The sequence below is a fragment of the Watersipora subatra genome, chromosome 3, assembly GCF_963576615.1.
Source record: "Watersipora subatra chromosome 3, tzWatSuba1.1, whole genome shotgun sequence".
Classification (NCBI taxonomy): Eukaryota; Metazoa; Bryozoa; class Gymnolaemata; order Cheilostomatida; family Watersiporidae; genus Watersipora; species Watersipora subatra.
In genome coordinates, this window is record NC_088710.1 from 4,112,052 (window position 1) to 4,136,974 (window position 24,923).

Genomic DNA, 24,923 nt, shown 5'->3' on the forward strand with positions numbered 1-24,923 from the left:
ATAGAGTACTACACAGAACTACAGCTATGTATACTGTATCATATAATACTAGTGCCATAGAGTAATACACAGAACTACAGCTATGTATACTGTATCATATAATACTAGTGCCATAGAGTAATACACAGAACTACAACTATGTATACTGTATAATATAATACTATTGCCATAGAGTACTACACAGAACTACAGCTATGTATACTGTATCATATAATACTAGTGCCATAGAGTAATACACAGAACTACAGCTATGTATACTGTATCATATAATACTAGTGCCATAGAGTACTACACAGAACTACAGCTATGTATACTGTATAATATAATACTAGTGCCATAGAGTACTACACAGGTTAGTCTGAAACAATGAAAGTTCTCCTTTGCTTAAAGTTTTATTGCGTTTAATTTTGAACTAAGTTTTCTACTGAACCATTTTATTACTGAACTATGCTCACCAGTTTCAGAATGCAGTCCTACCATTAACTTATTGTATCTCCAACCTAATCTCACAAACCATCTTTAAGCATTTAAAAGTTGATGCTGTTTTTTGTATTCGTTTACTTTGTCTCTTGCATCGCACGTGGCTATATAAACTATATATCATATAAACTACCGTATCATAATAATATAAACTATATATCATATAAACTACTGTATCATAATAATATAAACTATATTTCATATAAAGTACCGTATCATAATAGTATAAACTATATATCATATAAACTACCGTATCATAATAATATAAACTATATACATGTATCATATAAAGTACCGTAGGCCTATCTATGTATATATTTCTCAAAGTATGTCTGTATGTCTGTCTGCATTCCGGCTATAGCTATTATTAGAACAACTGTAGCTGGACAACAATGCTGATGCAACATCATGGAGTACCATCATTAGAAGCCTAGCAGCTTACTGGAATTTTCCATTGTCAATGTGCCAGGCTAATAGTTTGAAAGTTACAGTTGTTTGACAAAGTTCTAAAACCTTTACAGTTGTTTTTATTTTTCTCTTAATTTATTTCAACTACACAAAACACTTCTCTCATGATATGTAGCTTAAAAGTTAGAATGGAAAATGTTGTTATATGTTAAATACAAATCAACTTTCTGTCCAGGCTTTTTTATTACCCGGGCAACACCGTGTAGCACAGCTAGTATATCATAAACTGAAAGACCCTGTTTGTAAATTAGTATTCTACTATTCCTTGAGGAAGCTAAAACATGCCTGGGTTAAATGTTCTTCATTTTATACAGGATTTCTTCTATTATTGATTGCAGTTTCTGGATGGTAATGTAGAGTTGGCGACCAAATTTCTGCCAGACTTCCTGAATATTCTCAAGTGCTGTGGCTCTCCTCAGAAATATGCCAGCGACAACCAGACACCAGACTACACACTCGTTCATCTGCCACCCTCACTTACTAAGTTCTGGGTCCAGTCGTTCCTCATTGTTCTTTACAAGGTTTATATCATAGAGTTATATCATAGAGTTGTCACTCTTCATCAGTCTGACTCTTGTAAAACTGTATCACTCTCTGTTTCTATTATGCGGATGTTGTGTATTTGGAGTTGTGTGCACATTAAGTTACTGTACAATACGGTAAGTCTTCCAATAGACATTCGCATGTTGCGAATTAATGCGAGTGCTTTGTTCAAAAAGGTTTTAGAATTTTTTGCCAGAGGCCATAGCGATGTACTCATGTCTATTAAATCGAAATGACTGAAATGTTAAAAATGGTTAAAATCTAATCGCTTGCACGCCATTTTTTGCGCATAATTTGCTAGTGTCATTTCTATATCTCGCATGCATAAAACACGCTGTAAACGTTTTCGAGTAACAAAACTCGCTTGCGTTGCAGATTTTTGATGTTTCATATTTGTTGATGACACAAATTTATAGATTAACCACATCATAGGATTAATGGGAATAACCATATCGTGGGATTAATGGGATTAACCACATCATGGGAACATTAAGAGCTGGTATCAAGTGCGTTTGGGGACAGATCGTACCCTCATGAAGTGTACTTGTGGTTCAAACTGAATGCTGTGAGTCAAAGGCGAAGAGCTTTTCTTTGGCTCTCATCAGCAGTTGGTTGTCTCTCTGACTGCCAAGGTTCAGAGGCAACCAACTAAATTCATGACACTCAGCAGTGCCATGGAATCGCGTTATTCGCTTTAGCATTTCAATGAGGATCTAGACATCATGTTCAGAGGATTGAGGATTGCAGACAAAGAAGCCTATTTATTATTGCAGATGTTGCTCACCTTTTGTGTCATGCATGGTGAGTTCATGAAGGAAAGTTCACAAAAAGTACTACCGGTAAAAGTGAAGTCTTTTTAGCAATATTTCTGCCAGCCCAAGGGACTTTTAATATATACGGTAGTCGTACAATTATGTCCCTGGTCACAGACTAGCTCATGGCTCTCTAATAACTTTAGTTATTGTTATTCTTTATTTAGTTGACCAGTTGAATCCTGACATTCTTCTTGAGCAACGATAGTTTTGTATTTATGGCCGAGACTTACATCTGTTGCCAGTGACTAAGAGCTGTCATTCCATGAGAAGGCCTTAAAGAATACAAGATCAGCTACTTGTTGACACCTGTCTCATCGGTTGCGCCTTGCACAGTCATCTATATGTTTGAGCATAAAGCACATCATCTTTAATATGTTGTAGTATAACTACAGCTGCAGTGCGGAGTTATCCCCTACCATCAGCTATCTGGTGCGAATTATTCTGAACACGCTGGCCACTATTCCTCACTCCTGCAAGTATAAGGCCTCCGATGGAGACAGCATCAGAGAGGTGCAAGGGGTCGTGCAAGGTGTGTGTTTGTGTAGTGGCGCTGTACTTATACCGTTAAAAGAGGTGAAAGAATTACTATGAATACAGAGAATGGATATAGGAAAGTAATACGAGGAGCACAGGCTTGCTTTGGAAAATGTTAGTCAAAATCAAGCGCTGAAAAAAGGGTGTGGGGTTGCGAAGAGACTGCTAACCAAACTCGTACTGTAACTAGAAACTTTATAGGGTGCTGTTGAGGCGGAGTCAATTAGGTTGAATCGGCTGACAGCTGACTCAGGGTGCTTAGCAGTTGCAGACAATGCATAGTGTCTACTAGTACACTGCATTATCTTTCCGTAGTATTAGCTTAGTGACAATGTTTTTGACAATTTAAAAAAAAATTATCTGTTAGTATAGCCGACTGTTGAATTGGAGCAATGTTTTAGCTATGGACCAAGAGCAGACGTCTCGCAAAAGTGATGAGCAAAGTGGATCCCAAGGCCTCAATTTAGAAAGACTCGGACCAAGCTCCTCTCTACCAGGAGCTCCCGGTCTTCTTATCGGTCTGTATAAATGCATTATAATACTTTTATAAAATCCTTAATGAGTAGTAGTTACTACAATTATTGGTTACCTTAAGTGTCAGGCTATAGATTTAAATCGAGTATGTGACAAAGTTTTATAGCAAAACACTTTGCAATTTAGACACTAGGTGAGGCTTTGTAGTTGCATGGCTCTAGCTAATTGTATCATGCGTGATGGCAGCTTCATCAATAATCCATGAGGAGGATGAGTCTGAGTCTCTAGCCAGATCTAGAGAGTCGACGCTAGATCAGACCGACACTAGCGTGAAGGCATCTAGGGCTAGGTCAATAACAGGGTCATCAAAGGCTAATCTCTCTCCCGCTATTGCTAAGAAATCTCTGGTTGCTGATCCGGAAAAGCCGTCCAAGAAAACTGCTAAAGTCAAGCGTCAGGTAACTCTTTTAGCATACCATTCTATCATATTTACTGCTTAGGACTAGTTAATATCCAATTTACTACTGTGTACTAGTCTATCATATTTACTACTGTGTACTAGTCTATTAAATTTACTACTGTGTACTAGTCTATCATATTTCCGTCACACTGTAACTAAGTTGAATACTGAATTAGTTCTTATGTTTTTAGCTGAATACAGACACTCTGTCCCCATCTAAAGGAAAGCTTCCACATTGGCAAGCAATTGATATCCCTAAGGTTGGAATTATTGTATTGTTGTAGTCATTATACTACTGACCTTCCAAGTGAAATAACTAAAGTGTGACATTCTTTTACAAGCAACAACTTGTTATTCTTTGATCTCATGCTAAAGCATTTAGATTTGCCTTCCTTGTCTTGTCTTCTTGTTTGTCTTGGGCTAACAATAAATTAATATCGCTGCTTTGTAATAATGCATTTAATTATATGACGAAGAATCGAAGATGCAAGGGTAATTTAGATTAGTTAAAGTTGAGAATCTTTCTCAATTCTTTTTGAGAGAATTCTTTCAATTGAAAATTCTTTCTTCATGTTTAAACTTGTTTTTTTTTAAATGAATTAGTCTTCTGATTAAACTTGGCTTGCTTCCAAAATGTTTCATAGACCAGCAGGTGTGTGCAACTGCACGTTTAAAATAAGTAGGCATAATCATTTAGCAACCTGTACGCTCGTTCCCCTGATTCAGTGACAGCCTCTTAGCTCAGTTCTTGCAGTTTATCATTTTACTAATATTTACTGGTCATAGACATAGATATGGTTCTACAAAAGTATTAGGTGTAAAACAAGCAGTAAGGTGCTAGTTTTTTGGATGCTTAAGAGTCCGTTAAGCACCTAAAATGGCAAATGGGAAAGTTGTCCTATTTGCATGGGAAAGTTTTACCATTGTTTTGCCTTTTTCAGGGCTTTGTGACACACATGAGGAACGGGTCACATTTGATTTAAAAGTTGTTAGCTCATGACATGATCTATCACACGCGCGCACATACACACTCAGGATGACCTATGATTTAGTATGCACACATCTCACTGCTTCATGATCAAACTCCATGATTGCCTTAGATGGATGTTTACCTACTTAATTGGCACCCTCTGTTGAAATTTACCAATGCCCAGGTTGTTTTATAGCCCTCTGGTCTCGTAGCTTTGAATTACTCAGCACTGTTCTTACTGCGTTGATGAATATGTCTGGTGAAGTTCATCACTTGTCGGCACACTGTTACATAAATGTAATTAATTTCCTCTATAGTCGGATGATTTTGCGTCTCTCCTGGAGAACCCGCAGAGCGCTCCTCCAACAGCCACTGCCGCTGTGGAATATCTTTCTGAGAAACCCTCATTTAAAGTAGAAAGTTCTTCAGGCGCTAGCAGGGGCTCAAAGTCTGCTTCCAGCTCTGATGTGAACATTGAGCTCAAGAAATCAGGTCGGTGGTGTCGACAATCGGTTCTCATTGGTCGGATAGTCGTTGAGCGTAGGTAATTGGCTGCCTTTATCTGTAATGGTTGTGGATTGGCTATTGGTGTTTGGAGCTTCTGAGATGTGATGATGGGTGCAAACTGTTTATATCCGTAGTGGCACAAGGTACACATAGCTGATTTATATTCTCTCATTTAAGCCTCAGTGAAGCGAACATTAAATAAAAAAAACTTTAGTTGATGAAAATGAAAGATATATATTTTACGTTATTAATTTTGAGTTTTCATGTTTCCACATCACATGACACATCACATGACACGGTCTTTTATAAAGCATTTAGTCTTTGTTATCTTACAAACATTCATCACGGAGACTTGATAGCGATCCCCGAACTTCTGATGTCACAGAAGACAATTTTAATCTTCCTCATTTCATTACCATTATCAGTAAGGCCTAGTTTTATCGAAGGATTCTCTTCTGAAAAATCTGAAAAATGTGATTGGAAATTGCAAGGATCCAGTTAAATATCATAACTATTGCTTGATTTACTACCTCCATTAACTCTCACTACGAAACTTTGTTGTTGTTCTGACGGATTTAATTCAATCAACAGAAAATTCTACCCAAGAATCAATGCATTTGACAGACAACAGTTATGTTTAAATTTTTTCGTTTAATGAAACCAGCTGCAGAAAAATAATGCTATCGTTTTCGCAGTTTGACCAAATCGCAGGCCACCATTTTCTTATATAAAAATATAGCTAATTGTATCAGAATTATTTGAGGCCCAATGGTAACGAATTTGACTAGCGGAAACACATTTAGGATACCGTTTACTTTTTTTTCATCCATCTTAAATCGAAAATTGAAAGATTTGGAAATTGTGATATTATGCTGTGAATTCTGAGTAGAAGAGAACTAACTGGTTTATTTTCTGGCGAAATGATAACCCAATATCCTAAACTTATTGTGGCAGAATGTTGGGTGAATCTGTTGACTCTGTGATCCGTGATTAATGTTTTTGTATAGGTACTAAGGCTAGTCAATATAAAGGTTTGCCATAGTGAAAAAATTAATTTGTTACTTGTTAAATAAATGCAACCTCCAGAGAGCATTTAATGAGAAAGGCCAATAAAAAATCAACATTAAAAAGATCAGCGGACTGAATGAGGGTTTTACTCATCTTTAAGTGTTTATTACCCATAATTCCCTCAGCCAATTTATATTGTGAAATTAAAGGAAGAAAGGAAGACTCTCTGATAATAGTCTATTCTATTTCAGCATAAACATGTAGCTTACCATTATATGATTATCAATTTCAGGAAAAAAACTTAAGCGGTTTCTTTCTCATAACGGTGAGGGGTTTTCTTCTTACTACTTCTATTAAAAAATTTTTTACTCATTGCGACATACTAGACAAGATTTCATGTTGGATTAGCAAACGCTGACTCATTTAATGTTTTGCTTCTTCCTGTCTATTCAAACTTGCTGTATTAGCTAACTGCATGCTTTGTGCTCATGTGTATTGGTGATAGCCTAGTCCATCCACACGTCTAACTGTGAAACATGGCTAATCTCCCACTAATTGTCTTCCCTGTTCAACTCCTAGACACACCAAGGAAATTAGCTGGCATGTTAAGTAAAGTAGGGAAGAGACAAAACTCTAGAACAAACATGTTAGAGAGTATGAGCGCTGAAGAGGAACAACAGGCGGCCATCTTGCAGTCTGCCGCCGCTGCTAGTAAGTTTGGTATCTTTTTCGCTGCTCATTTAATTGCCTGGTGTGTGCATCCCTTTTGCTATCAGCGTGTGAATTTAGCCCAGTCTGTGCCATGTTCTGTATACGTTGTACCCCTTTTACCACAGGACTATTATATATATATGTTATACTCCTTCTCTTATCACATGACTATTACATGTATATATATGTTATACTCCTTCTCTTATCACATGACTATTACATGTATATATATGTTATACTCCTTCTCTTATCATATGACTATTATATATATGTTATATTCCTTCTCTTATCATATGACTATTATATATATGTTATACTCCTTCTCTTATCATATGACTATTATATATATGTTATATTCCTTCTCTTATCATATGACTATTATATATATGTTATATTCCTTCTCTTATCATATGACTATTATATATATGTTATACTCCTTCTTTTAACATATGACTATTATATATATGTTATACTCCTTCTCTTATCATATGACTATTATATATATGTTATATTCCTTCTCTTATCATATGACTATTATATATATGTTATACTCCTTCTTTTAACATATGACTATTATATATATGTTATACTCCTTCTCTTAACATATGACTATTATATATATATATATGTTATACTCCTCTTAACACATGACTATTATACAGTATATATATGTTATATTCCTTCTCTTATCATATGACTATTATATATATGTTATACTCCTTCTCTTAACACATGACTATTATATATATGTTATATTCCTTCTCTTATCATATGACTATTATATATATGTTATACTCCTTCTCTTAACATATGACTATTCCTCTCATATGGTTCTTGATGTGCTCAGAGTGCTTCGTGGTAACCAAAGAATTGCAAGTCATTTATAATACCCTTTGGTCATAGATAATACCCTTTGGTTTTTATCTACCATGTCTAGCCGTCACGACTAAGACTTTGAAGAGGTCCGAGCCACATTATCTGAGCAACCCATGCTATCTGCCTGGCACTCAGGCCAGTAAGTGGCATGATTGGGTAGAATACTCTCTTCTCAGTTTTTCTTTTGTTACAACTTTTAATATCCTTTGTGTAGGCAACCCTCTCTTTACATTGAATGTATCCCTTGTTTCTTACGATATTATTATTACCCATAAATGCTTTTTATCAACGGCAGTTGGCAGAAGACAACTTCTTCTAATGTTCTTCAGCACACTATCATCGTCGCGTTATGCATAGTGAGTTGATCAAATGCTACTAATCAAACATTGTTCTTCTTTTCTCTTCTGCATCAACTTTCCGAATCTTTATTGTTAGTCTGGTGATATCATTTCTACAAGTAATGGATGATGTAAGGCGATATAGCGCTTACAGGGTTTCACGGACATACATAAGGGATAATAAAGTTGGGCTTATTCGTATAGATGTAAATGTCAGGTAATATTAAAAAGGCAAGAGCTGTGCCCATCATCTGAGGCTCATAGATTAACACTTACAGCGCTACACCGGGGTTCATCAACGAGTGGATCTCTATCTCTCTTTCTTTCACACCCAGACTCGACGTATCTGTAGATAATGTGTAAATGTGTCTCACTTGGCATCCAGCCTTTAAAGATCTACACAAAGGTTTAGTAGATTTTATCAAAAAATAATGGTATCTTTCTATTATTTGTAGTCATTTTTATGTTTGAGATTATATGACTGCCAGGATGTTTCAAAATTAAAATTGACAAAACTTGATCGCAGTTAATACATTCAGATCAGGCGAAAGTGTGATTATGATGTTTGTAGTTGTAAAGAGATCGACGGAATAGAGATGGGTAATGATGCAACTCGAACACAATAGCAACGATAGCATTTTTTTCTGAGCATTTGAACTGCTATCAAATTTCGTCGATGTTAACAATATATAGATGTCACTATACTCTATTCACTTTGTTAATCAGCCATGATATCACCCCTTTTTTAAGTTTGCATGACATAACTCACTCTGCTATATCTGCATCTCTTTTAGGTGATTTCATGGCTAGGTCTAAGCGAGGCCATGCTTACGTTCCTAAACAAGACAGCGCGTATGTATTATTATTAGTAACTGGTTTTCTTTTTTTAGTGTGTATCATACCCGAATGTAGCGCTTTCTTGTCAACTTTATCGGTTGTATTTGATTGGTCAATTCATAGACAGTCCGACATAGATAAAACGCATGTGTATCTTACAGTGTGTCTTCAGTGTGTACCTGAGGGCACACACTGCATCATCTATACAGATACACAGTGTATCCGTATGATTCAATCTATATTTTACAGTCTAATCACGGTTGAACAGACTATTCCATTTGGTCAATATTCATACTAACTACAGTGGAACCTCGGTTCTCGAACGCTTCACTTGTCGACCAATTCGGATTTCGACCAAAGAAATTGAGGTTTGTTCGTCTCGAATCTCGAACATAAATTCGGTTTTCGACCAAACCGGAGCGTGCGCATTAGAATTAAACATTTGGAACAGCTCCAGAAACAGCATGGAAACATTCGTTATCAAAGGGAGAAGCATCAGAAATTTTTTACAAAAAGCAAGGAACCATCTGGGACAACGTCCCTCTACCGAAGAGATTTGCTAGGGAGACAACTCTTCCGGTTGAGTTACCCTAAATTGTTTTGGAGGAGCACTCTCCTTCAAAGATGTGAAGTAAACATGCCACTGCTGTTTATATTTTCTTTTTCACATGATTTTTGATGTAACTGATCTGTTGCATTCATCGCTCTTTCATTATTAGTTTCTGCAATTTTTAGTATTGTATCTTAACTTAAAATGTTTTCGATGTTTTAATAGCAAAGCATACAAAATGTTTACTTTTTCTTTTCATCATCATATATAAAAAATATTTTATTGAAAATAAACACGATCTTTATCTACCCGTTTATATTTATAGTACGTAGTATACAGTACAGTTTATGGCGTAAAATATTTAAAAAATACTTTACCGAAGTTGTTTTCTCAGCTTGGAACAAATTAAAATTTACATACATTAATTCTAGTGAGAATAATTGTTTTGGATCTCGAACAACTCAGTTTTCGAACAACCTTCTGGAACGGATTATGTTTGAGAACTGAGGATTCACTGTACAAGTGTAGGTAGAGAGTGATTCGGCTTATATTCAAATGAAAATGTGAAGAAGACAGGTTCTCTGAACGTTGCTACATGTATTTAGTGTATATACAAGTGTTCAAGTATTAATTGCATTTTGAGTTACTCGTGCATCTCGGTACGTCTGGAGATCTTTTGCAGTGAATCGGCTGATGGAAAACACCCTGGCCTGACTCCTAGCGACTCTGTAAGACGCACGCAGTGTCCGGAGTGTTATCTTCCTGTCGACTCTTACACAGAGGAAACGTTGGTGCTCTGCATCGTCGCAGTTGAGACGTACCTGAACCACGACTTGCAGCAGGCCGCCGGAGTTGTCTATGATATGATACGAAGCATATCGAGAATTGCTAACTCTCTTCTTTATACCTGGCAAAGCCCTGAGTAAGTCGTTGAGTTGTAGGGCAAGGGCTAATTCATCGTATGTACAGTAAATGCAGCAAGAACCTCTGCTTACTTGTCAATTGTTGAATCAACTATATTAGTCTGACATTTGAACCAAAATAGTGACTCTAGCAAATTCGTTTCTCATCATATTGTAATCAAAAAATTAAGGACTACAAATAAGTGTCACTGTTAGCAAGAAGGGTCACTGATGAAGGTTGACTGTTAGCGAAGAAAATGTGCTGACAAGTGTATTCTAGGGGTCTTCTCAATATCATATTTTGCAGATTTTTTGGCAACAGTTTTTGGCCAGTATTAGACACGATATATTTGCGTGGTCTTAAAATAGTGATGATTGATATGCATTTTATTAGTGACCGAAAGTTGATGCGAAAAAGAAGCTTGAAAGCTGGTTTGCTTTTTTGTATTGAAATTTAGGTTTACCTGTTCTTCCACATATAAGCTATGAGTTTGGAGCACCGGCATAAGCATCCAATAACTAAAATTATTTAGTATCGCAAGAATTGAAACTAATTAGTTGTCAACAGATCTGATATGGTTTTAGCAAAAATATATGATGTTCAGATTGGAAATGCCTGGCCCAGCATCTTTTGGTTTGTTACCGAGTTGTTCGGCGGAAAGCGGTCAGACCTCTTAGGCTCACTATCGATGAGCACCACTTGAATCCATGTCATTGTAGTGCTAGTTTCGGGGCCATACCTCGCACTCCTATTTTATATAACCTGAAGGTTGAGTCACTTCCTATGCTTTCAGTCGACAAGTGTTTATCCCTGGCAATGTTGTGAGCTCATCTCTCCAGTTCCTGCGCTGCACTCTGCACCAGCTACACAACAATGGCATCATGGCTGCACTCCTCACATCCGCTTGTGACAGCCACATGTTCAAGACAATCGTTATTGCCCTCACCGAGTTCCCGGAACTTTCTAGTCAGCAGGCTTTGCTGACAGCCCTAGAGGTCAGTGGCCTCTCATGCTGCATATAGCTAACGGTAGTGATATAGTTAGAGTTTGCAGATTTTATGTTGAAACATTCTTAAGTTGTTAAGAAGTTACAATTTATTCGCAAAGAATCAGGTTGGAAATGTTCAGCTTGTATGAAGCATTATATTGCATTTCATTCACGAGTTATAATGTTGAAATGGTACATAAGAAGCAAGTGCCTTTGCTGAGGTGATCTAGTTGTGACATTCTATCACTATTTGTCATCCTTTGCTACATGTCGACAAGTAGGATACTTCTATGCTAGTATTTCACCTTCTTATGATAGTGTTTCACCCTCTTATGATAGTGTTTCACTTTCTTATGATAGTGTTTTACCTTCTTATGATAGTGTTTCACCTTCTTATGGTAGTGTTTCACCCTCCTATGCTAGTATTTTACCTTCTCATGATAGCGTTTCACCCTCTTATGGTAGTGGTTCACCTTCTTATGATAGTGTTTCACTTTCTTATGATAGTGTTTCACCCTCTTATGGTAGTGTTTCACCTTCTTACGATAGTGGTTCATCTTCTTATGATAGTGTTTCACTTTCTTATGATAGTGTTTCACCCTCTTATGGTAGTGTTTCACCTTCTTATGATAGTGTTTCACCCTCTTATGGTAGTGTTTCACCTTCTTATGATAGTGGTTCATCTTATGATAGTGTTTCACCCTCTCATGATAGTGTTTCACTTTCTTATGATAGTGTTTCACCCTCTTTTGGTAGTGTTTCACCTTTTATGAGTGTTTTACCCTCTTATGGTAGTGTTTCACCCTCTTATGATAGTGTTTCATCTTCTTATGATAGTGTTTCACCCTCTTATGATAGTGTTTCACCTTCTTATGATAGTGGTTCATCTTATGATAGTGTTTCACCCTCTTATGATAGTGTTTCACCCTCTTATGGTAGTGTTTCACTTTCTCATGGCAGTGTTTCACTTTCTTATGACAGTGTTTCACCCTCTTATGGTAGTGTTTCATTTTCTTATGATAGTGTTTCACCTTCTCATGATAGTGTTTCACCCTCATATGGTAGTGTTTCACCCTCTTATGGTAGTGTTTCACCTTTTTATGATAGTGTTTCACCTTCTCATGATAGTGTTTTACCCTCTTATGGTAGTGTTTCACCCTCTTTTGGTAGTGTTTCACCTTCTTTTGGTAGTGTTTCACCTTCTAATGATAGTGTTTCACCTTCTCATGATAGTGTTTTACCTTCTTATGGTAGTGTTTCACCCTCTTATGGTAGTGTTTCACCTTCTTATGATAGTGTTTCACCTTCTCATGATAGTGTTTTACCCTCTTATGGTAGTGTTTCACCCTCTTTTGGTAGTTTGTCACCTTCTTTTGGTAGTGTTTCACCTTCTTATGATGGTGTTTCACCTTCTTATGATAGTGGTTCATCTTATGATAGTGTGTCACCCTCTTATGATAGTGTGTCACCCTCTTATGGTAGTGTTTCACTTTCTTATGACAGTGTTTCACCCTCTTATGGTAGTGTTTCACCCTCTTTTGGTAGTGTTTCACTTTTTTATGAGTGTTTTACCCTCTTATGATAGTGTTTCACCCTCTTATGATAGTGTTTCACCCTCTTATGATAGTGTTTCACCTTCTTATGATAGTGGTTCATCTTATGATAGTGTTTCACCCTCTTATGATAGTGTTTCACCCTCTTATGGTAGTGTTTCACTTTCTTATGACAGTGTTTCACTTTCTTATGACAGTGTTTCACTTTCTTATGACAGTGTTTCACCCTCTTATAGTAGTGTTTCACCTTTTTATGGTAGTGTTTTACCCTCTTATGATAGTGTTTCACCCTCTTATGATAGTGTTTCACTTTCTTATGATAGTGGTTCACCTTCTTATGATAGGGTTTCACCTTCTTACATGTATGATAGTGTTTCATTCTCTTATGATAGTATTTCACCCTCTTATGATAGTGTTTCACCCTCTTATGATGGTGTTTCACTCTCTTATGATAGTGTTTCACTCTCTTATGGTAGTGTTTTACTCTCTGGCTTTGATTCCAGAGAATAAATGAGAAGTCTGTAATAAAGAATGTACTTGGACTGACGGAGAATCTCAACACTTACCTCTCAGCCATGACAATTGATCTCTCCACTTGCCCGGTAACTAACTTCATACTTTTGTAATAAAGTTTAACTCGAGGTAGTAGAAATAGTTGGACATGGAGCAGCATTTCGCCATTACAGTGATACCATTGCGCTACAGCGAAAGGTGAAAAACTGTGAAGTAACACCACCCCGTCATTTTATACGCGAGATCAAATGAGGTTCACATATTATGAGCTAGCTAAAAACAATTACCACATATAGGTAGTTTAAGTATTTGGCTCACCATGCCGTTTTGCCTGAAAGCATCTCTCTGAACTGGCTTGTTCATCTTTCCAATGGCTAGGAACAAACTGCAAGGAGATCTTGTCGTTTAGGCTATTTGTTCAAATATAGCCTTTGATAAATGACAAGCAAGTCTAGCTATGCGTCTGTACTAGTGCTGGGCACGAGTACTTCTTGTCCAACGAGTTTAGACTCCCGTTCCCGTTGGTTTGAGTTTTTTTAGTATCGAGTAGATGGAAGTGCTTGGCACGAGTACTTCTTGGCCAGCGAGTTTTTCGGGTATCGGGTTTGTTGATATGGGTTTTATGTCTAAAATATCCAACCATCAGACATATTCTAAAATTTACAATGCAATTATAATTCTATTCAATTTATTTGTTTTTTACTATTTTCTAACGATCAATATTCGTGCTCACAGCCTCTGAAGTTTGAACCCCGACGGTAGATTTTCAGGCATTGCGTAGGGTGTCAGAATCTCTATTGGGGAATTCCGACATTCACATGGCTTTGTTTACAAAAGCCATTTCCAAGTAACAGCGTAAGCAAATCAAATTAATTTTTGCACAAGATATTAGACCAGAAATTTCACTTCCATTTGTAACAGTTTTCAAATATCGTTACCTACTTCCTTCGGTAACAGATTTTATTTGAACGATATTGTGAAATAGTGGACACGACTCGTTTGTTGGTAGGTCATAAGTGATCATGATGCAAATAAAGAATTTTATAGTACTAGTTATAATTTTCCAGTATATTTTCAGTCATAAAATAATGATGAACATGTGCTCAATAGATATGATGCTATTGCAAATGTTTTTGCGAGTTTTTTTTAAATCGTACAAACTTTTATAGTTTTAGCCCAAATAATGGTAAAGTATTGTTTTTTTTCTGTTTTTTGACATTTGCTGTGAGTTGCCCGATTTTTTTACTAGTGTTTTACCAAATATCATTGTATTATAAACACGTTCAAATATATATAATGAAATTTTAAAAACTTCGGACCATTAGACAGATTGCTCAGGGTTATTGACGCGCATTGACAACAAGGCCAGGGTTAACCGGCGGGTTATCAAACAGTGTTTAGAACGCAGGGCGCAATAGACCAAGTTTTTGTTCACTCTACTCCACGAAGTCGTGTTCCAAAACCCGAACTCGCAGGCCCAAACCCGAACCCGCCAGATCGAAATACTCAAAATCTCTATTACTCGAGAGAAGATAAATCCGCGAGTTCAACGAGTTTTATTACCCGTGCCCAGCACTAGTTTGTACTGATCTAGTTGTTAATTTAAGAAGCTCATAAGCTAATGGCTTAATTCTTTATCAGTTCAAACTATTGCGGAAGTTATTTTGATTTCGTCCCCTCCCACTCACGATAAAACTATGGATGTTGAGGCTATGCAAGATGAGGAGTGAAGTAGCAACACATAATTGTATATTTTTAACTGGAATTGCTTCATTGCTTATGTTCGTTTGTTCTTATTGCAGTTAACAGCAGTCGGAGCATTTCCGAGCTATTACCGTACTTTTCGGACTACGAGCCGATACTTTTTTCTGACGATTTGAGCCATGCGGCTTATATAAGGGTGCGGCTATTCTGTGGCTTTTTCTTTCACCGCTAGGGCGCATTAACCAGAATCTTCGGTTATTGCGCCTCTAGCGGGGAAAGAAAATACGAAACAATGCCTAACGAGACTGTTCCGTTAGCACTAGGTTAAAAAGCGTCGGTTAGTACGAAACAGCAAAGTTGCTGCCGCGTTAAAAAGCACCATCCTGAGTTCTGCGGCCTATACAAAGATGTGGCCTATGTATTGTTTTATTATCGTTTTTTTTTTAAATAAAGCAGATGCGGCTTATATAGGGGTGCGGTTTATAGTCCAAAAAGTACGGTAATTCATTATGTCAAGATTTTTTATTAGTTTTATTGTGTAATTATATAATTGCGAGCCCTAATGTCTTTATGTAAGTTACTGCAGCCAAATTGGTTTGTGATTTCAACTCTTCAAGTGTCAAATAATTGTGTACTTTTGAAATTCATAATTAATATTCATAATTACTTTCACTTCCTCTCAAACCTTATTAATTTTATGTTCATACACATCCTGAACCGCTAGCTGGTAGTCTTTAGTTTCATTTTCATCACTGAACAAATATCTTTCTAAAATGTGTTGAAGCAGTCGGCTGCTACCTAGCCGAGGTGATTGTCTAGGTTTGTTTGTAAGTACCTGTAGGTTAGAGAGGTGTGATATGTACTCTTGTCATGCAGGAGTGGCCAAAGATTGTTGACCAGTTAGAGATCTTGTTCCGAAAACTTGCGTCTCACCTTCCCGAGCAGCCATGCGACCTTTCAGAGCTCCTGACACTCATGTCTACCATATTTAAGCTGCCCATAGTCACTACTCACAAGGTAACCCTTTATACTAACTATAGTCACTACTCACAAGGTAGCTCTTTATACTAACCACAGTCACTACTCACAAGGTAGCTCTTTATACTAACCATAGTCACTACTCACAAGGTAACTCTTTATACTAACCACAGTCATTACTCACAAGGTAACTCTTTGTACTAACTATAGTCACTACTCACAAGGTAACTCTTTATACTAACCATAGTCACTACTCACAAGGTAACTCTTTATACTAACCATAGTCACTACTCACAAGGTAATTATATGTACTAACTACAGTCACTACTCACAAGGTAACTCTTTATACTAACTATAGTCACTACTCACAAGGTAGCTCTTTATACTAACCACAGTCACTACTCACAAGGTAACTCTTTATACTAACCATAGTCACTACTAACAAGGTAACTCTTTATACTAACCACAGTCATTACTCACAAGGTAACTCTTTGTACTAACTATAGTCACTACTCACAAGGTAACTCTTTATACTAACCATAGTCACTACTCACAAGGTAACTCTTTATACTAACCATAGTCACTACTCACAAGGTAATTATATGTACTAACTACAGTCACTACTCACAAGGTAACTCTTTATACTAACTATAGTCACTACTCACAAGGTAACTCTTTATACTAACCATAGTCACTACTCACAAGGTAACTCTTTATACTAACCATAGTCACTACTCACAAGGTAACTATATGTACTAACTACAGTCACTACTCACAAAGTGACTATATGTACTAACTACAGTCACTACTCACAAGGTAACTCTTTATACTAACTATAGTCGCTACTCACAAGGTAACTCTAGATACTAACCATAGTCACTACTCACAAGGTAACTCTTTATACTAACCATAGTCACTACTCACAAGGTAATTATATGTACTAACTATAGTCACTACTCACAAGGTAACTCTTTATACTAACTATAGTCACTACTCACAAGGTAACTCTTTATACTAACCATAGTCACTACTCACAAGGTAACTATATGTACTAATTACAGTCACTACTCACAAAGTGACTATATGTACTGAACTATCTATCAACTGATTGCTTGCAGGGTGACAGGCTTGTTGAGACTTATGGAAAGTTAATATCAACAGCTCTTCAAACGCACACCTTCAATCTAATTCAGTTAGCAAAGCTCTGTCAGCTTGGCAAGAGCACGTTTGGCAAGGAGAGGGACAAGACAATTCTTGCTCGGATGGTTGTCTCAGAGCTCATGCAGGTGCTGAAGTACAAATCGACCTTACCTGAAGCAAATGTCCTTATCCTTCTTGAGGTGAGCTCTTGGACACCAGCATGCATACCATTATGTCTTATGTTTTCCTACAATTGCAGGCATTTCACAGATTTGCATCCTTGCAAACAATAGTTCAAATTTGTCAGTTCCATAATTTTTATGTTAAATCTTTAAAGTTGGCTGACAGTGTTTTTGTATTAGTTGTCAATGTCAAGGCTGCAGACTAGCCAGTGCGGGAACATGAGACCAACCAGCTTATGTTGGCCATTACCCATAATGCATCACAACAAACATTTTATATGTAAGCTCATAAATAGCCTAAGATGTGAAAATTCACAACTAAATAAAACTAATCACTGGTAATGTTCGCTAAGCATTGTTATAAGTTCTCAGTCTATAGTTACAAGTCTGGTCATTAGGTTATCACCTCAATATATCAATCATCTGCTCATGCGGAACAAGGTTGAAGAGGATTGCTCAAGTACCTAATAAGTCTATCGCTGTTATAAGTCCAGCATTAGGTTTCTAGCAGTGGTTATAAAATCACAATCTTATAGGCTTACGGATCTAATCGTATGAATTGGCTAGCAGTAATTTTCTCCTCTACACAAAATGGAAATTTAAAAGGTTTTTAAAAATAAAGCAGTTCCTGAAAATAATATTTTTAAAACCTGTCAACAAAATATTACTAAAACTCTTTTAAAATTTTATATTATTCTAGGTGTTTGGATTTCAGTTTACTTGTCTTTTTATGGTAAGAAGTAAACTTTGAACTTCTAATGTATATACGCGTACAACATAATTATATATATACGTATATACTATATATCACCTTTTCTATCTGAGATGGTCTACTGGTCATTTGTTTTACAAATAAAATCAGTTTCACTAAGTATCAATCCGGACCCTGAGTTGAGCTCCTCATTCTCAGGTGTCAGCAGTGACACCTTACTCAACCATCTGGTTTCATCTGGTTTCATCTGGTATATAGTGAACTGGTGAGCTGGTAGTTAGAGTTACATCCAGCAAGCTGATGTTTCACTCTTTGAATTCGGTATAAGTCAGTAATCTACCATAGACTCCTCCACCGTAATTGATTGAAATTTTTAATGTACCATCTATATCTGTGGCAGATCGTGTGCATGGACTGCGGGAGCACACTGCTTCCTACTTATATCACCAATGAGATTCCTTCCCAGTTGACCAGTGACATGCTCATAGATGCCGGCATCGCTGACGTGATGAAGCTGTGTCTCAATGATGCCATAGAGTTCATCTGTGACCTTCACACTTTACTCAAATTAAGGGTACTCAGGCTAAACAGTTGGCTCTAGTGTTATATAATATCCAAGTTTATATATTATGTCTTGACATGTTGAGACTGCTTCGACCTAGTTGTTAAGAGATCGCCATTGCAGCCTGCAGCCATTAAGCATTGGCTGTTTCTGTTGCGTACATTTCATGTACTTAAACTGTGGTTAAACTACTGCTGTTTCTGTTCATTAGAGGCTGCAGGCTTTGTTAAGTTTGACCCTTGGACTCTATTACATAAAATAAGTTGATGCCCACTGGATTGTAAGCCGGCAAGTAGCAGTAAGTAGTAAGTACTTACTCACCAGCAGTAAGTACTTACTCACCATCAGTAAGTACTTACTGATGGTGAGTAAGTACTTACTTACCAGCAGTAAGTACTTACTCACCATCAGTAAGTACTTACTTACCAGCAGTAAGTACTTACTCACCATCAGTAAGTACTTACTCACCATCAGTAAGTACTTACTCACCATCAGTAAGTACTTACTTACCAGCAGTAAGTACTTACTCACCATCAGTAAGTACTTACTTACCAGCAGTAAGTACTTACTCACCATCAGTAAGTACTTACTTACCAGCAGTAAGTACTTACTCACCATCAGTAAGTACTTACTCACCAGCAGTAAGTAGTAACAGCGCGTTGTAGGTGAGCCACAAATACCTACATTACACACTAGTAGCTGCTGATATCTCTGCACACTGATTCATGTTTCTTTCTTAGTAAGTTTCTCTTTTGGTTGACAATCATGGCTGACAGTTGCCATTCGTAAGAACAAAGGAATATCTTTACCAAAGCGAAAGGATTCATTGTAGGTAATAAACAATATGCGGAAGTGATTCGCCATAAATCATCAGGCTTATTATGACTGCTTCAAAGGTCTGTCATGAGAATTGTACAGACTTTCTCAGCACTACCTTTTCCATCTGCTAATTTATGTTATGCTGCACCAGGGGCTACTGACTATGATTTCTTACTTTCGTCTGTGCAACATTTCATTAAAGCTTAAATAGCAGAAAATTGAAAAAAATATGTCGTTTTCATATTTTCAACTTAGCTTAAGATTGGAGGCCGACATGAGCTGTTTTTGGCAATATTTAATTGGTAATATTTAATTGGTAATATGAAAAAGAAATACACATTTAAGTAATATTAAACTTTGTTCACTTTTAAACTGTAGCAATAATAATATAATATTGCTTTTATTGACATGCGATAGAATTAATTTTTTCAACAATAAAAAGTTACGTGCAAAAACAATTCACCCATATATATTATATATTTTTGTAGTCAGATTTGTTTATGTGACTTTTTAGGCGATCTTAAAAAAAAATTTCAAAATCCTTAAAGGTTGACTTGCAACAAAATTCACATTGCAGTTATTTGGTATCAAAAGATTCGCCATGTCTTACTCTATTGTGTTGTAGGTGCCAAATATGTGGGAATGTGATTAAAAGCTCGTAAAAGCTCAAAAACGAACAGAAAATCGCAGCCACACGAGACCGCCCTAGTTTGGATTCGTTTTCCAAAACGGCTAAAATGTGACGTATGTGTGCTAAAACGGCTAAAATGTGTGCGAGATAGTTTATGTTTACACTTTCATGCATCCTTATTCGTCGAAATATTTTCACAAATATACTTCACGCTTGCAATAAAAACCATGTCTATTGTTCTTACGCGTCTATTTTATCGGCATCGTAATGCTGCAACTTTGAGCACTGATATCTCAAAACGTAGCATAAAAATATGTTTAATTTTTTAAACTTAGCTTGAACGATTGCATATCATCCTCTGATAAAAATGATGAGCCTTTTGGTCCGCTACGATGCTCGAAAAATGCTGTAGAAGTTGTTCACGCCATATGGCGGGAATTGTAAGTCACATGATCAGATAATGTTAGTTTCAGTTCAAGTTTGATCCATCGCAAATAACAGATACGCTTTCTCGTATTAAACTTGTTAATTTCAATTCGTCATAATCTCTAACGCACCACATCGTGTTTGTGCAGCTGGCAAGCTGAGAGGCACCTTTTTTCTCAGCCAAGAGCAGAGAAAAGACCAGACTATCACCGGGCGTGGAGCAACTGGGTGAAGCTGGATGTGACAAACTTTATTTATTCGCCTGCTTACTCTTACCTTTGTTTTCGTTATTTCAAAGACGACATGTTTTCTAACCTGTTTGCATACTCCACATTCCACCAAAGCACGTGAGTAATTTATTTTATGAACCACTTGTATTAGTAGTAGCAACTCGGGTTATTTTCTAGTATTCTCCTAATACTACTGTATTGATCTATATTTAATATTACAATATTAATGTCATTTAATTGTAATATGATATTATTAGTATTTTATCTTTTTAATTACGTGTATTATTCTTATTATAATAACAAAAACTAATTCATACTGCATATCTATCTGTAAAACGTAATATATTAATCTATAATTGATAAAATAATGTTATAAGTTTCACGATTAATTTCGCCAAATTTCTTAACCCCACTCACTTATAGATATGTTATATAAAATAGTTATTGTCATTCTCTGGTATCATTGTTAATAGCATATTAGTATTATTAGATGATTATTATTAGTATTAGATGAAGAATTTGTGCCAACCACTAAAGACTAGGAAGAGTTTGAGTGCTATGTTGGCCAGCGTCAAACACTCTTCAATTACATGTAAGATAGAGCTGAACTTAACCAAACTTGACAAAATATAAAGAATATCCATAGAGTTATTACTCACATTTTTATGTTTACAATATCATGGATTCTGATAAGGTTTTGTAAAATCTATGTCATGATTGCATGGCTATATATTTATTCTTTTTCTGATCAAGCAAATATGATATAATAACAGGAAATGATGTTGTACAAATCTCATTGCAAGTCAACTATTGTGTTGTGATTTCAGACCCGAATCCTTCAAAGAGGAGAAAATAATAGTAAGTGTGACAGCACTCCAGCGACTATTTTACTGTCACGCCTGCGCCCTCCCCATTCAAGATGGTGTGAGAAGGCGGATGGGTAGAGTTCAATGTTACATGTGCCTCCTGTCACCAATCGTACACTTGGGAAACAAATGCCAGGGTGAACAGAGCTCACGTCATCAACCCCCTGCTGGCAGCTGCATCACTCTTTTCTGGCGGATGCCTTACGCAGAACCTCCGTTTTCTGTCGCTCCTGAACATCGCGATACCAAGCCACAGCGGTTGCCTCTACCAACAAAGAGAATACTTACATGGTGTGAGTGTTAATATTTACCCATAAACTTGGAAAATGTGAGTAAAAGCTAGGCACACTAACTGAATAACGACATTTAGAAACAATTTTTTTCTTGAAATGAAAATATGTCATCCTTCAAGCGAAATATATTATAATTTGAAATTCTGATTCTTCATCATAATATAACACAAAAAGGGGGAAGAGGATTCTACATTCTTAGACTAATGATAATGATACAAATTAATCTTGTATAATGAAGTTTTACAATATTTTACAGTGTATTGCTGAGCAGTACACCCTGCATAACGAGGGACTGATGGCAGCAATCGATTGGGAGCTTGATTTGGCAGGTGACAGCAGATGTGATAGTCCGGGGCAATGCGCACTATACGGGGCCTACACTATGATGGATCAGAGCTGCGGTTTAATAGTCAGCAGCCATCTTGTCAAGGTAAAACTTTGACAGTTTTTACTTCACAGCCTGACAAAAACCGAAATTTTTTAGTAGTTATTAATACATAAACATGAAATTGCTGATCTAGCTAAATAATTCATTCAAATAATGTGAAAGTGATTGTTGGTCGTAACTTTTTTACTTTGCAGTCAACGGAGACCACCAGCTCTAACGCCATGGAGCTGGAAGGCTTCAAGCGATGCCAGTCCGATCTAATTTCCCACGGCCTGAGAGTGAGGTCCATTACAACGGATGTTGTTACAAAGGTTGTGTGCATACCGCAAGCTTGTGTTTTGGCTTATGCCGCAAATTCGTCGCAGTGAGCGACGGCCTCTACCCGCCTGCTTGGTGTCTAAGATTCGGGCTCTTTTCCCACCAACGGATGATGAAGAAGAGTTTGCAGACTTGCAAACAAGATTTGCGGCATAAACCAAAACACAAGATTGCGGTATGCACATAACCTTTTCCGAGCATTTGGCGATGGCTCTCCAAATGGGAATAGATTATCTACCAAAACAATTATTGAAAAACAATAATTGCTGATCATCAAAATAATCTCGATCTTTATATAATAAAATCATAAAACTAATACACTCTCTACTGTAGTAAGTGTACAAGCCAAATATAACAATTCTCCTTGTGTTCCACTAGTTCAGAATATGTGTGTTCAACCGATGCATTAAATGTGTAACACAAGAATTGTAGATAATGCATGACACATTAGCATAGCTTTAGTGTTATTGGCATTAAATGAAAATCCAACTCACTATGATATCGCAGGTAATTATTCCACCCCAACTCAAGAGGTGGACGCCACAAGTTCGTCCACACCAGGATGCATACACAGGCATTCATGCTCCCCGCGGTCATGGAGACGATGCGCAAACTCAGCATCATGGTAGCACAAACATTCACGAATAGATGGCATGTATTGACAGCGCTTGCAGACACACCACTCTGTAGCCGGTGGTATTAGCTCCTAAAGAAATTAACAAATATGTCTATGCAACCATAGCTAATACATCAGGTCGATGTTATCCAACAGTATATCAGTGCAGCACTCAATTTAAATATTAAAATTGTTAATGTTGTCATTCGAGAAAAATCTGTAATTATTTTTTCGCAATATTGAAGCGATAATTATCATCATTAAAATCATATATAATAATATTCGTTCTATCACTCTCAAGCTAAAACTATTACTACTAGCTAGCTTGGCACATAAGAGCTGGCTAGTGGCGGTGCTTGCTTGCTGGGAGGTTTGATTCTGTTGAGGATCTTCTTCAGATAGAGCGTCAGGCTCGAAACGCCAGGGTCTTAACTCTTCAGAATTTGACATTTTTTATGATCGCAACTCGGACATGAATTGTCGAACGGAATGGCCAAGCCGAAACTGTAAAGTAGCGAGCATCTATATTTGATACGGGGTCTTAGGTAAAACCCGAAGTGTTTGTCATAAACTATTGCTACGATAAGTTTGATATTGAGCTTTATATTGGCCTTTCAATTCACGCGAGAACATCACGTGACAAGACAATAACCAAATGGCGCGGATACGTCATCGAAATCAAGAGATTCCAATCAACGGCGGCTTTTTGTTTTTGAGCTTTTAAGAGCTTTTAATCACATTTCCACATATTTGGCACCTACCACTCAACAGAGTAAGACATGGCGAATCTTTTGATACCAAATAACTGTAATGTGAATTTTGTTGCAAGTCAACCTTTAAATTACAAAAATTTTACATATTCATTAAGACAATACATTGTTTTTGTCATTTACCTGCATTGCTACTCCTGCGAAAGCGTGACCAATGATTATAAAATGTACCACATAAAAATTACCCTTGTTAAAATGAAGTTGTGTCTTGTAAAGATTTTTGCGAAATGGGTCAATTTTACCCCAGTCCCCCTTTCATTAGAATTTTTTAGAGAGTTGCTGATCATTGTGTTTACATCTCAATAATTATTCACCTCTGATCACTTTCATAGATTACTCCTAATCTCTGCAGTGTAAATATGCCCTCACCATTGTTGTCTCTATTTAGGCTCATATGAAAGTAACATGTTTGCACGAAGACACCTTTGGAGGAGTCCTGAAGACAGGTGTTGCTCAGATACTTGCTTTGGAGATGTCAACGCTTCTACGTAATGACAGTAAGGCCACCCACAGAGTTATTCCATGGCTCTACAATCAGCCCAGCACCATCCAACGAGGGTGAGTAGGGGAGATAACTTAGGTACCGGCTCAGCTCTAGATGAAAATGGCGATGGAAGAAGGTTATAATGTAATATAAAAAATTTTTTAAGTGTTTTAGTTTGCATCAAACTAACAATAATGTTTGAATTCAAACTTGCTCAGATGGCTTTCATACAATGGAGTTGTCTGCTCTCTTTCCATCTCAACATTCACTTCATCT

At 36.9% G+C, this 24,923-nt stretch overlaps 1 protein-coding gene across 1 annotated transcript in view; it reads left to right on the plus strand.

Annotated features, from left to right (window-relative positions):
• LOC137389850 (protein unc-79 homolog) overlaps positions 1–24,923 on the plus strand; it is a 34,402-nt gene that overhangs the window by 3,829 nt on the left and 5,650 nt on the right. The window contains exons 5-18 of the mRNA XM_068075988.1: positions 1,287–1,469; positions 2,688–2,835; positions 3,242–3,358; positions 3,561–3,772; positions 3,966–4,034; positions 5,062–5,236; positions 8,979–9,036; positions 10,254–10,493; positions 11,268–11,469; positions 13,519–13,617; positions 16,109–16,249; positions 17,329–17,550; positions 18,645–18,818; positions 24,552–24,721. Coding sequence (XP_067932089.1) covers positions 1,287–1,469; positions 2,688–2,835; positions 3,242–3,358; positions 3,561–3,772; positions 3,966–4,034; positions 5,062–5,236; positions 8,979–9,036; positions 10,254–10,493; positions 11,268–11,469; positions 13,519–13,617; positions 16,109–16,249; positions 17,329–17,550; positions 18,645–18,818; positions 24,552–24,721 — 2,210 coding nt within the window. The remainder of the gene's footprint in view (positions 1–1,286; positions 1,470–2,687; positions 2,836–3,241; positions 3,359–3,560; positions 3,773–3,965; positions 4,035–5,061; positions 5,237–8,978; positions 9,037–10,253; positions 10,494–11,267; positions 11,470–13,518; positions 13,618–16,108; positions 16,250–17,328; positions 17,551–18,644; positions 18,819–24,551; positions 24,722–24,923) is intronic.